Here is a 13,370-nt window from a genome sequence, read left to right as displayed (position 1 = left end):
GGAAGAAACCATATAGATTTTTCCTTCGTCATCCATCCTTGATCTGTTTGGATCCCTCCTAATTCAGTCCATTTCTTTATTTCTTCTGGTGTAGCATGTGTCTGTATGTCAATTACATCAAGGGCGGGATCCTTAACTGTCATGCAATGTGTTGGTGTCGGGACTATTGTCTTTGTCATGTCAGTTGTGTGAGTCTGATTCTGAGCAGTCTGTTTAGCTGTTCTGTCAGCTAGGTCATTACCCTGGGAAATGATATCGGTAACTTTTGTGTGGGCTTTGCATTTCATAATCGATATTGCGGTAGGTAGATGAATCGCGTCTAATAAGGCTTGAATGAGGGGTCCGTGTTGGATGTGGGCACCGTGAGAAGTTAAATAACCTCTCTCTCGCCACAGTACGCCGAAGTCATGGACGACTCCGAATGCATAACGTGAATCTGTGTATATGTTGACTTTTTTATTTGTGGCTTGAATACAGGCTTGTGTCAGAGCGATGAGCTCTGCTGCTTGAGCTGACAAAGTGTTAATACAATTTGTTTCAATGACTTCAGTGTCTGTTGTGACTGCGTAAGCGGCCACTAACTCTCCTGTACTTGTTCTCATACATGACCCATCTACATATAATGTCAAGTCTGGATCTGTCAAAGGGATATCTGTCAAGTCTTGTCTGGGTTTCGTCGTGATAGTAATGACTTCGACACAATCATGTGCCAATGGATCTGTTCCGCCTACTGGTAACAGTGTGGCAGGATTTAACGTATTACAACGTCTGATTTCTATGTGTGGCTGAAACAATGTTAATTCATAACCGGTGAGTCTTGCTATAGTCAAGTGTTGTGTTTGTGTGCGGTTCAAGAGAACCTCTACTGCGTGTGGTACCTGTACTGTCAATTGATGTCCTAACACTATGGCATCGCTTTGTCTGATTGCTAAAGCTGTTGCTGCCACTGATTTCAGGCACGCTGGAAGTGCCTGCGCTACTGGATCTAATGTACTAGAGAAATAAGCACATGGCTTGTGTGATCCTGCTTGTTCCTGAGTGAGTACTGACAAAGCAGTACCTTCGCGTTCTGTAACAAAGAGTGTAAACTGTTTACTGTAACATGGTGTTGCTAGGACAGGTGCTTGACATAAAGCTTTCTTTAAGCTTTCAAAGGCATGTGTATGTTCTGGAGTCCAAGGGAGGACAGTCGATGTGGCTGCCTCCTGTGTTGTCAACTGGATGAGTGGTTTTGCTAGAAATGCATATTGAGGGATCCACTGCCTACAGTATGAAGTGAGGCCTATAAAAGCCCGCACCTCCTTTTGTGTCTTGGGTGGTGGCATGTTAGCAATTAACTGGATGCGGTCGGGTGTAAGCTGCCTTCCCTCCTTGGACAGCGAGTGCCCAAGATAAACAACTCGCTGGACACAGAATTGCAGCTTGGAAGGGGACACCTTGTGCCCCTTGTCGGCCAGAAATTTTAAAACCGTCAGTGACGCTTTTTCACATTCAGGTTCGCTTCGGGCGGTGATCAGCAGATCATCGACATATTGAAGCAAGGCAGTGTTAACTGGCATGTGGATACTGTCAAGTTCTCGTTTCAGTGCTTGGCTATAGATGCTGGGGCTTTCTGTAAATCCTTGAGGTGCGCGTGTGAATTTAAAACTTCGTCCATTTAAACTAAAACCGAATAAGTATTGACTTTCTGGATCAATTGAGACACTAAAGAAAGCATTCTTGAGATCAATTACAGTGAAAAACGTTGCTTCTGAGTCAATAGCTGTGAGTAATGAGGAGATATCTGGGACCACAGGGTATTGTGGTACAATGCATTTATTTAATTCGCGCAGATCAATAACCAATCGATATACTGGTGGTGCTTTTGGATCCGTTCTTTTAAGAATCGGAATTATCGGGGAATTACATACATTGGAGTCAGTTTCGACAACCACTCCTTGGGCAATAAGCTCGTCAATGATTTGCAGTAAAGCCACTACAGCATCTGGTGGTAACTTGTATTGTCGCATTCGTGGTAGTACCACTCCTGATTTCAGTGTAACTCGATATGGTGTAATGTTCATGCAACCAACATCAGTTGGGCCTTGTGCCCACAGATGTGTAGGTAAATTCTGCAGTCGGTGATCCATGTCTCTGGATACGTAGTGACCTTTAAAGTCACGTAAAAATAGTCGTACTCCTTCCGGAGAACAACATATTATGGCTCCTAGAGCTTTCAATGTTTTTATACCTAACAAGTTTTCTGGACATGATTTAGTAAGCAATAAATCTGTAGTACGTGTCAATGGACCGACTGTAAGTGGAAGAGGTTGTGTTACGTCATTAATTATAGGTTTTCCTGAGAATCCAAGGGAAATATTTTGTGAGCCTGAGAGGGGTGCCCCTGGAACTTCACTGCGTCTTATAGTTGTTCTGCTTGCCCCTGTATCAAGTAAAAACTTTCTGTCTTCCCCATAGCTCTGCTAATACTTTCAGGACCTCGTCCTGACTGGACAAAGTGATATATATTTTCTAAATGTGTAGCCATTCCTGGTAGCTTCGTTAAATATATTGCAGCTCGTCTGATACGTAATGATGACAGCAGCATTTCGTCCCGTTTACCGGGTACAGGATCATATCTACAATCTACTAGAAGTTCCTTGAGCATGTCGGGGGTTGCTAGTTTGGGCGTACGTTGGTGTGCTAATTCTCTAAGGGAAAATGTATCTCCTCTGGGTGGCGTAGAAAAAATGTCCGTTGTACCTCCTGTAGCACCATCTGGGGTGCTGGACGTGAAAGGATTTGTTGAAGGTGAGACAGCAACCGTCGTTGCGGGAAAAGCTGTAGAAACAGATGTGCTTGTCGGAATGTGTGTCGAAGCTTGTTGTTGTGGAGGTACAGACGGAGAGTCTTGGCGATGCACATCATCGGCAAGCGGTCTATGTGATGCGGTATTAGCATACTCGGGAGCTGCGTCATCTAAATAAGAGGAAAGGAAAACATCTTGTGCGGTTCTAGGATGCCCCTTAGGATGTGCTTTTATCGGAAACAATGGGGGTGGCAAGTCTTTTGGTATTTCCGGAGTAGCCTTAGGTAACCCTTCGGCCAAAAGTGGATACATACCATTCATAAGGGCATTTCTTTGTCTATCTATTTGTTCTGATTTTACTCGGGTACCTTCCTCAATTAACAGATTTTCTCGGACTTTATGTGAATTCTCCTTACTCTTATCTTCCTGTCTAAGTGCTTTTTCCGTACGTCTATACGATTCTTTACGCCATAACTCAATGGCATCTTTCTGTGACTGTCTGGCTTTCTTTTTCCATAATTCTTCTTCTACTCTCATGATGCAATCTGCATCCCAGGTCCCCGCTGCGGGCCATCTCTGACTCTCTGGCAATTCTTTGGTGTAGTCCACCCATAAATCAAGAAATAATACGGCATCTAGGCCATGCTTATGATACATAAAGTACCCTGGAGTGTCCCTCGGTGGGATGGGAACGGCTTCTTCGAGTACACCTTTTCTAGTTTTGATCTGTCTTAGTTTCGAGAAGAGCGGCATTTTTAAACCTTATTACTAGAACACACTTTATACAAGAAAACACAATAATGAACAGTCATTCACACCACAGTATATAGAACGTTTTTAAAACATTTAACACTTAACAGTTTTACGAACAATGATAACTAATAGAAAACTAGTTACTGACATCATACTGACACTAGATAATACTTATTTATATGCAAAACATACTATATATACTGCTAAACAGTACAGATACACTGCTAAAACAGTGCAGACCGGATTTGTGTACCCAAACCCGTCTTAACCGGCACAGACTATGTGCACGTTAAATGCCTCCCCGGTAATGGTACTCACCGGGTAGCTCGGAACGGAAGGCCTCGGAACGGAACTGAAACTGGACTGGACCGGACTGGACTCGGAACTTCGGAACCTGGCGGGTCTCTGTATACCTCGGATCTTGCTCTCTCAGCTAGGCTCTGGTCGGGATACTTCGCACTTCTCACCGCCTCGTCTGGGTGTTGATCGCAGCCTCAGTCGTCCCCGCTTGGCCGGAGGGAGATACAGGAAATCCTGCGGGTACGCGTTTTTGTCCGTTCAGCTGTGGCAGGAGACCGGGCCTGCAATGCACCGCCGGCGCGTGAGATGAGAAAGTGTCCCTGTTCGGGCGCCAATTTATGTGGTAAATATTTCGTTACCGGTACTATTTTTTATGCGGTAAAATCAATTAAGAATAACTCATTAAATGAGAGGCAGAATCCGTGGTATTAGAGGTTTAAAAAGGCTTTATTCCTATACAAAGGAACACAATTCGAATTGTTGGCGTTCTATTCCATCACCACGAAAGTTCAGGAAGGAAAGGCATATATTATTGACAGGTAATCATTTTTATAGAAAAGGCATTACAGTAAAACAGATGCAGTAGGCGTATCAACTGATAAGAAAAATAAACTATGCATGCGTAACTAGAATAGGCGTAACTAGACAACGTCATCATACATGATGTCATACGTGGGTGGATCCATAAGAGAATCCTGCAATGTCAGCAGAAATATTTGGCAGAGATGCGTGCGCAGCCGCATGACGTGTGATTGACGTGCAACTAGAGGGAGAAAGGGACTTGACATTTAGCTCTACATGTGGAGACAGAAGTCTGGGGTTATGTCAACCTAATCCCAAATCATATCTAATATCCTATGTTTAAAGAACTGTGTTATCCAAAAAGAGAGGTCTCTTAGGATAGAATCTTATTCTATACTGACTATACTGACTGGTGTGTGTACAAGCGTCTAAGTGTCTACACTAGATGCGAGGGGGTAGGAATATTCCATGGTAACAGGGTTATGAATTACTTGCATGAGGACAGCGAGGCCTGGCCCTGTGCACGGTAGCTGGAGGAATGTTTACCTAAACTACTAGACAGGAATGTATCGGATGAGGGGCGGAGGAGATAATCTTGAAGGTGAAATACAGTTTTTTTGGCAGGCTACGGGCTGGATCAGGCACCGTTAGCCGCGCAGGGAGTAAGACAAAGTTCATGGTCACAGATGCAGGCTCAGACTGGAGCTTTCAGAGGCAGAAGGCAGAAAAGGCTTGATGACAGAATTCGGGCCTACTCGCCTGAATCTGTAAAATGTGGAGAGTGAACCACATAAAGTCGGTGGCCTTTCATACTTAGAAAAGGAATATCTGACCCATTCATGGTGGATCTGAAAGAGGACATGTTGATGGTGGACGCACATATATTTGCGTCTTCAAAACTGGAGCAGGAGGGAACATGCATGTACTTATAGCATGTACATGGAGCCGTTGGGGTCTACGATAGGGGACATAACTGATCACAAAATTCATATTTCCTCAGTTGGTCCCAAGAATCGGAGCTATGCAATCCCCACGCGTATAACAGAGATGAGGGGCTCGGCATTTGAGTAGCTCTTTAATTTTGAGCAGGGAACTAAGGGTTATTGCTTGCTGTCTCGTGCGTGGCGGGAGGGGCTATTTGATGCATGGGAATACTATTTTATGAGCATTTATTTCGTATTAAGTATGCCTGCTGATTCTCTCCACGCCCATTGCAAGATGGAGGAACTTTGTACATGCAATTTATGCAGATGTGCAGCTGGAGGGCAACTTTCCAAGGAGGAGTACATGCAACATCAAACCATCCAAAGCATAGCATGCCCATCTCTTATTCATGAGCGGCATCCATACCACTGACATAGCCTGGGAAGTGTTAGCACAGCACATTACAAACACTGGTCGACTGAGGGTATTATGCTGACTTCAGTTAGATCTTCAAATGAAAATGAATAGTGCTCAAAACAAGTATAAGACCATGAAGTTCCATGAAGATTATCTGAGCCTGTATTGCCCTTCCTGCTTCTCAAAGGCCTTTTTTTCGTGATTCTTTTGACTTACCACGTTATGCAGGGTACACAATTCCCATCCAGACAATATACCCTCACAAGTTCTTCAAAACCGCAAAAAAGTTTGACATGTTTCTTACCGCAGCGTCTGTATCCTGAAATGTGACAATCACTTGTTTCACAAAGTTCAGCATCAGAGGGAATTCATTTGTTTTAATACTACCGGAGCCATCAATGAGGAACACAATGTCAATACCAGAGGAGCATTCTGGAAAAAGATACAGGAAAATGAAAATATTGCAATCTGGAACACTGGCATTTAACACAGTGAATACAAGTCATGTTTGATGTTCTAACTGAAGTAAACATGTTTTTGATCTCATTAATTCATTTCTGGAGCAGACAGTGTGCACCGAAAAAAAGGTAAGGTGGAGCAGCAGGTATAAGTAATTTTAGCCAGGGGCAAGAAAACATTATTCACAAGCATAAGTAAATGTTCATATCTGTTTCATTCCACTTCTTGTCACAGTCCCTACTTCATGAGGTGTGTCTGCACCATGAAGATTCTGGAGACAAGCTGAATGCTGGCCAGATCCTGAAAAACACATATGTGTGCATTTCAATTAAATACACCACTCCCAGTGAGACTTCGTCGCCTACCTCTAAGCCCCAGAGAACCCCTGATCTTTTTCTGGTCGGGTGGCTACCATTTACTCCTTGTTTATGGACTCTGGTGTCTTTATTGTTTTCTGATGGGTCTCCTACCTGACATTGGGCTTTATGTTTTGGCACAGTCTAATCATTTCTCTGCTTGTCAAACATTTAGTAGGGGGGCAGAAGTATTTCACCTTAACTCTATGGCTGAACAATATTTTTATCATGCCCACAAAATCTGTGAAATTCTTACATTTGTGCAAGTTTGTTTTCCGTGAGTGAATTGTTGGGGCAGAAAATGCCTCGACAGACGCTGTTTCAAAAATAAAATGTCCTGGTGCAGACTTTTTCTCCTCGAGCCAATACCTTTGCTGGTATCTCATTTCACTTTTGAACAAGAGGTTTGCACTTATGTTAAATTTCATGCGATGCTAAAAAGTGAATTTTGTGAACTGGTAAATAATTATGTGTATTTTTTGCAGATGTTCAAGAAAATCACATTTTGGCACTGCCTGATATCTCCTCTGACCCCATCAGTGCTTGGGATAGGGACTGTCTATGTGGTAATTATTTACAGCTCTATTAGATCTCCAGTGCTGAACAGCAGGTATTGTATGTTTAAATTATATATTTTATGATTTCTTTGACAGCGCCCCTGAAGAAGGGATTTGCACATCCTGAAATGCATTGGGAATGGAATATTCTTGTGAGAGTTAACTATTGTGAAATGTGCAATATGACAACATTTATTTATTTATATTCTTGCATAGCGCAGGAAGTCAACCCCCCGAGAGGGTATCTCCGCGCTTACGATTTACCAGAGAGCCGAGATCTTAAATTAGTCAGAGAAATAAAGGGGGGAGGAACCTAACAGGCGACAAATAGGAACGTTTTCAAAGACTTCTTAAAGGATTGAAAATTAATAATATTTTTGAGAGCAGGGGGCAATGAGTTCCAAAGGATGGGGCCTTTGTAGGACAGGGCACGCCCTCCCTGCCTGGCTTTTTTTATCCTTGGAACCTGAAGTTGTTGCTGACTGCTAGAGCGCAGGGTACGACTGGGTGTGTAGGATTTGAATAGTTCTTTTAAATATTTAGGTCCATTGCCAAACAAACAACTGTGAATAATACAGCAGATTTTAAATTTTACACGCTGTTTAATTGGCAACCAGTGGAGTTTTGTCTAGAGGGGAATTGATGGAGACCTTGGCAGAGTGTTGAGTACTAGTCTCGCAGCCGTATTTTGGACCACCTGTAGTCTCTGTAGTTGTTCTTCATTTGCTGAGACCAGCAGGCCGTTACAGTAGTCCAGTCTACTTATAACCAAGGCTTGGACAAGAGTCTTCCTATAGGAATCTGACAGAAATGGAAGACTCGTCGTAGCAGTCCAATGGCCTGAAAGCAGGAGCCTGCTACTTGGTTTGTGTGCTCTTTAAACAAAAGACATTTGTCTAGGCGCACACCAAGATTTTTGACAGTCTGTTTATTATGATTTCTTTATAAACTGTTGATTTTGAAGTTTTTGCACCACGTAAGATAAATGTACATGTAATGCTGACATTGTCTATATATTTTGCAATAAACCAAAGCAAGAAGTATTGATAACTTTGGTTATAAATGTTTATAAAAACTGAGCTTTACGGTTCAAATTAAATTGAATTCATTGATTAACATTTACTACAAGCAGTGCGGAGGGGGGACAAGTGCATCTTCACATGCTATTACTTATATTGTTGTACTATGGGGCAAGCAACCCCATCCTCAACCAGCGCGCTAAAATAAGTAGAACTTTAAAATACTAGGCAACTTTTAGCCAATTTATGTTGATAAATAGGAGTGCGCAACTACCTACATTTAAAATGTTAACAACTAAACCATATGAGACTTTGTAAAACAATGCCAAGCACCACAAATTGATGTATAAGCACCAGGGCCGGCTTTAGGGCAGTGTGACTGGTGCAACCGCACTGGGCGCCGAACTGTGGAGGGGGGCGCTGACCTCAATGGGGAGCTGTTTTGAGTAATAACTTATCATTGGAGAGATGAGGGGCACTTTTGCCGGGTGGTTTGAGCAAATCCAAGGAGGTAGTCATGGGCAGTAGGGGCGCCAAAAATGATTGTCGCACTGGGTGCCACCAGCGTTAAAGCATGCCCTGATGAGCACAGTCCATAGGGTTCAATATTTGGTATTCACAATAACGCAATACCTTATGTTGATTTTTTTTACATCCGGCATTCAATTGTCAATGGACCTAGCATTTTAGTCCAGTGTTGGTCCTGCAATAGAATCTGGTGGTTTTATCTTCTAGGTATGTTTCTGAATTATATTTTTCCCAACCTACTGCATACTTTTTCACCCTGCGTTTGAAGGATGCTCTGGCTCTGGTTATGAGTTAGGTGCATGGACGAAAATTACCATTTGTTATATCTGCATAGAATTCTGCCTATTATAAGTTAAAACCCTGGAATAGGTAAGAATAGCTCTGACACTGAACTACGATCATGCTTCTACCTTTGTATGGATGGCATTGTGCTAATAAAACAAAAAAATGAAATTAGCAAATTTGCAGTGTTGCTGGTGGTGTAGTGTGTTCCAAAGGAACTGCTCTCCACCTAACATTTTCGAACTACCCAGGGTTCTCTTCTTCCATTTTGGCATATTTTATTCAGCAGTCTAAGCCTGAAAGGGCAATATTTTGACTTATAGTGGGTGCTCCCTTGTGCCTGCACAAAGATACGTCTTTCTGACAAGCTCTAATACGAATGAAACACGTTTCAGGGGCTGCTTTTATTCATTCCAATCCAAAGCTTTAATACTATGCCTGAAAAAGTGAAAGGTTATCGTCATTTTTCAGCGCTGCGTGGATCGCAATTGCTAAATCTATCCTTAAAGACTTTGCTGCAAAAATGGCATACAAAGGAATTGCTCTTCACCTAGGGCTTTTTGCTTTCATGTTTTAATACTTTATGCAGCACTATAAGTAAGTTCTATTTTAAATTATAATACCAATTACAATTATTTATACAATTATATAAATTCACTGAAAAAACCAAAGATTAAAGTAACCTTATAGTGAGGTGTGATAAAAAGATCTGTTTTTGCTTTGAAAAAACCTTACAAATTCCTGAATTTAAATAAAGGTTAATGTGATGTTATAGTTAGGTAAATGTCTCAGTCACACCAATAATGTTTTGAACTCAAAATACCACATAAATTCACCAGTTATAGTTAGCAGAGCTAACTATAACTTGCGCCCGCAAAATGCACTGCTTATGACGTCATATATCACATCAATTATGACATCTTCTATGGTATAATTTATGATGTTTTTAACATAACAGTAATATTTTATTACAATATATAAAGCTAACCCCTCCCCTGTGGCCAACTACCCACATGAAGCCAATCCCAAGCTGTGAATAGCGGGTGGGTTGGCCGCATGGCTTGGTCTATCGCCAGGCCTTGTGATCAAAAGCCCAGCAGGCTGCCACCCGATGCCCCCAGAACCTTTTGTGTGCACAGTGTAGGATTGATCTTCGGGCACAGGGACCCATCCCCTGTGGCCAAAACATATATATTAAGGAGAGTTTGGCATGCAGCCCCCCCAAGCATTATTAGGCCCCGGGGACCCGATCCCCTTAAGGATAAATACAATTAAACAGGGGAGAGGGCATGTTGCCTCCTCCACCCTGGACCTTCTTGGACACCGAGGACCCGTTATCACAGAGCCAAAACCTAAGGAAAGGGGGGCATGAAGCCTCCCTGAGCCTTAATAGACCCTGGGGACCACATCCTGGGTGCCTAATGCACTTAAAAAGAGGAGGGGGGCTGAATGGGCCCTTTCCGAGCCTTCGTGGGCCCGAAGGACCCCGTCCTCAGCACCAACGTCTAGAAGGAAGGAGCCAAATACAATAAAAAAGAGGAGCCGTATTAGGTCCCAGGACCAGACATTTTTTTAAAGGGGAGTGGGGCCACGCGATCCTCTTCCTGAGCATTTTCAGCTCCCCGTGACCCCATTCCCTGGGGCCAGCCATTTTTTAAAAGGGAAGGGGGGCCTCTACAAAACGGTATTGTGCACCACTGAATTCTACAACACTCTACTGCACTCTATGTCACTTGACTGTGCTCAACTATATGACCTTCTAAAACACGCCAGTCCACTCCAATGTACCACAGAGCAGTCCACTCTATCACACTTTACTACACTGTATGATATACTAGGCCACTTTACTCCAATGCATGCCATTCTACTGTGCAACATAACACTCCACTATATTACAATTTACAACACTGTATCCTATGTGACTCCACTTGACTCCACTACACTCTGCTTCACTGTACGATACTGTGTCCTATTCCAATCCACTGTTCGGCACTCCACTCTATGCCATTCTATTATAAAACAACATACTCTAATCTATGCAACTTCACTCTACAAAACTCTAGTACACTCTATGCCACTATATGACACTTTTTTCTACTCTATACCCATCCACTCTTCGCCACTCTACTACGCTATATGACACTATAGCGCATGCCACTCAAAAAGGGCACGGCACTCTACTCTGAAACACTCTCCTACACTAGACAGCACTGTATCACTGTCCACTGTACGACACACCACTCTACGACATTCCAATGTACTACACTACACTGTACTATACTCTCCGCCACTCTATTAGACGACACTACACTCCACAACACTGAACTGTACCACACTTTACTGTGCTGTACTCAACTCGACGCCATTGAATTGTACAACACTCTTCATCATTCGATGCTACTATATGATACTATACATAACAACACTCCACTCCATGACCCTGCAGTTGAGAAGACTCCACTATCAACACTCAGTTGTACTGAATGTCACGTCGCTCTACTTTACAACATGCCATTCCACTCTACAGCACTCCACTATACAACACACCGCACCACTCCACTCCACTGTATAACACTTTACTCAGTTATCCGCAATGCCGCTCCACTCTACTCCGCTGTATTACACTGTACAGCACAGGACTCTATAACACTAGACTGTATGACACTGTCTCTCACTATACTCTACAACACAGCATTAAAGAGCACTCAATTAACGGACACTCCAGATGACGATTTCAAACACATTGATTGAGGCAAGTGAGGTGACAAGACTGTGTATGGAGGTGCACGACTTATAGTAAATTGGAGGTGGTATGTAAACTCTATGTGTAAGTTATAACCAGTGATGTGTAAATGACAAATTGAAATTGTAACTATAAGTTTAGAATTTGTAATGTTTTTATAGTTTAAATACTGTTTCTATAGAAAGAATAGTTTTCCCAGCCATAACTTTTAACCTTCGTTTTTCCACTGAATATATATATATATATCAAACCAAAAAGAGTTACCCCAACAGAGGAGCCCGCACTCAGATGAAATAGCCAAAGGATTTTAATGGAGGCTGCCAAGCATGGAGAATAGCACCTCACAGCCACAGTCTTTGAAGCCTGACGCGTTTCGTGTCCATCCACTTTCTCAAAGGTTTCATGTGAAAGGATCGACGACGCCACAGGTGCTACTACTTATATAAGGAATTCAACCACAGTGGGTGTGGCCGCTCGCACGTCCTCTTGGAACCTGTAGTGTCACCAATTTCTCTCATGTGAGCTGGCACGCAAACCACTTCATTCTTCCAAAGTTCAAACCACAGTGGGTGATGAGCGATGACATCTCACAAAGCTGGCATCTTGTTCCACCATTAACCGGCACCTGGCCCAATACGGAGCACGCCGGATGGCGTCGCTGGGTCCGCTTTCAGCGGCGGGGTTCTTCCACGGCTGGGTCAGCCGTAAATACCAAACCAAAAAGAGTTACCCCAACAGAGGAGCCCGCACTCAGATGAAATAGCCAAAGGATTTTAATGGAGGCTACCAAGCGTGGAGAATAGCACCTCACAGCCACAGTCTTTGAAGCCTGACGCGTTTCATGTCCATCCACTTTCTCAAAGGCTTCATGTGAAAGGATCGACGACGCCACAGGTGCTACTACTTATATAAGGAATTTAACCACAGTGGGTGTGGCCACTCGCACGGCCTCTTGGACCTGTAGTGTCACCAATTTCGCTCATGTGAGCTGGCATGCAAACCCCTTCATTTTTCCAAAGTTCAAACCACAGTGGGTGCTGAGCGATGACATCTCACAACGCTGGCATCTTGTTCCACCATTAACCGGCACCTGGCCCAATACGGTGCAAGCCGGATGCCATCGCTGGGTCCGCTTTCAGTGGCGGGGCTCTTCCACGGCCGGGTTAGCCGTAAATACCAAATCAAAAAGAGTTACCCCAACAGAGGAGCCCGCACTCAGATGAAATAGCCAAAGGATTTTAATGGAGGCTGTGAGATGTCATCGCTCAGCACCCACTGTGGTTTGAACATTGGAAAAATGAAGGGATTTGCGTGCCAGCTCACATGAGCAAAATTGGTGACACTACAGGTTCCAAGAGACCGTGCGAGCGGCCACACCCACTGTGGTTGAATTCCTTATATAAGAAGTAGCACCTGTGGCATCGTAGATCCTTTCACATGAAGCCTTTGAGAAAGTGGATGGACACGAAACGCGTCAGGCTTCAAAGACTGTGGCTGTGAGGTGGTATTCTCCACGCTTGGCAGCCTCCATTAAAATCTTTTGGCTATTTCATCTGAGTGCGGGCTCCTCTGTTGGGGTAACTCTTTTTGGTTTGATTGAGATATATATATATATATATTCATTTCTGATTTATGTTTAGCTATGTTGGCTATAACAATGTTATCTCGCTCTCTGTGCCAAAAGAAAATGCATATGAATTTAGTCTGCTTTCTAGCTCCGCA

The 13,370-nt window shown here is 43.3% G+C and overlaps 1 protein-coding gene across 2 annotated transcripts in view; it reads right to left on the bottom strand.

Moving 5' to 3' along the window:
• The window catches only part of LOC146811598 (integrin alpha-M-like), a 500,127-nt gene that overhangs the window by 309,987 nt on the left and 176,770 nt on the right, over window positions 1–13,370 (bottom strand). For both annotated transcript variants that reach the window (XM_085618578.1, XM_085618579.1), the window contains one exon: window positions 6,009–6,136. In XM_085618578.1, coding sequence (XP_085474704.1) covers window positions 6,009–6,136 — 128 coding nt within the window. The remainder of the gene's footprint in view (window positions 1–6,008; window positions 6,137–13,370) is intronic.

Source organism: Triturus cristatus, chromosome 7 (genome assembly GCF_964204655.1).
Source record: "Triturus cristatus chromosome 7, aTriCri1.1, whole genome shotgun sequence".
NCBI lineage: Eukaryota > Metazoa > Chordata > Amphibia > Caudata > Salamandridae > Triturus > Triturus cristatus.
The sequence above is the reverse complement of the archived record's forward strand: the minus strand, read 5'-3'. Positions and strand labels throughout refer to the sequence as shown.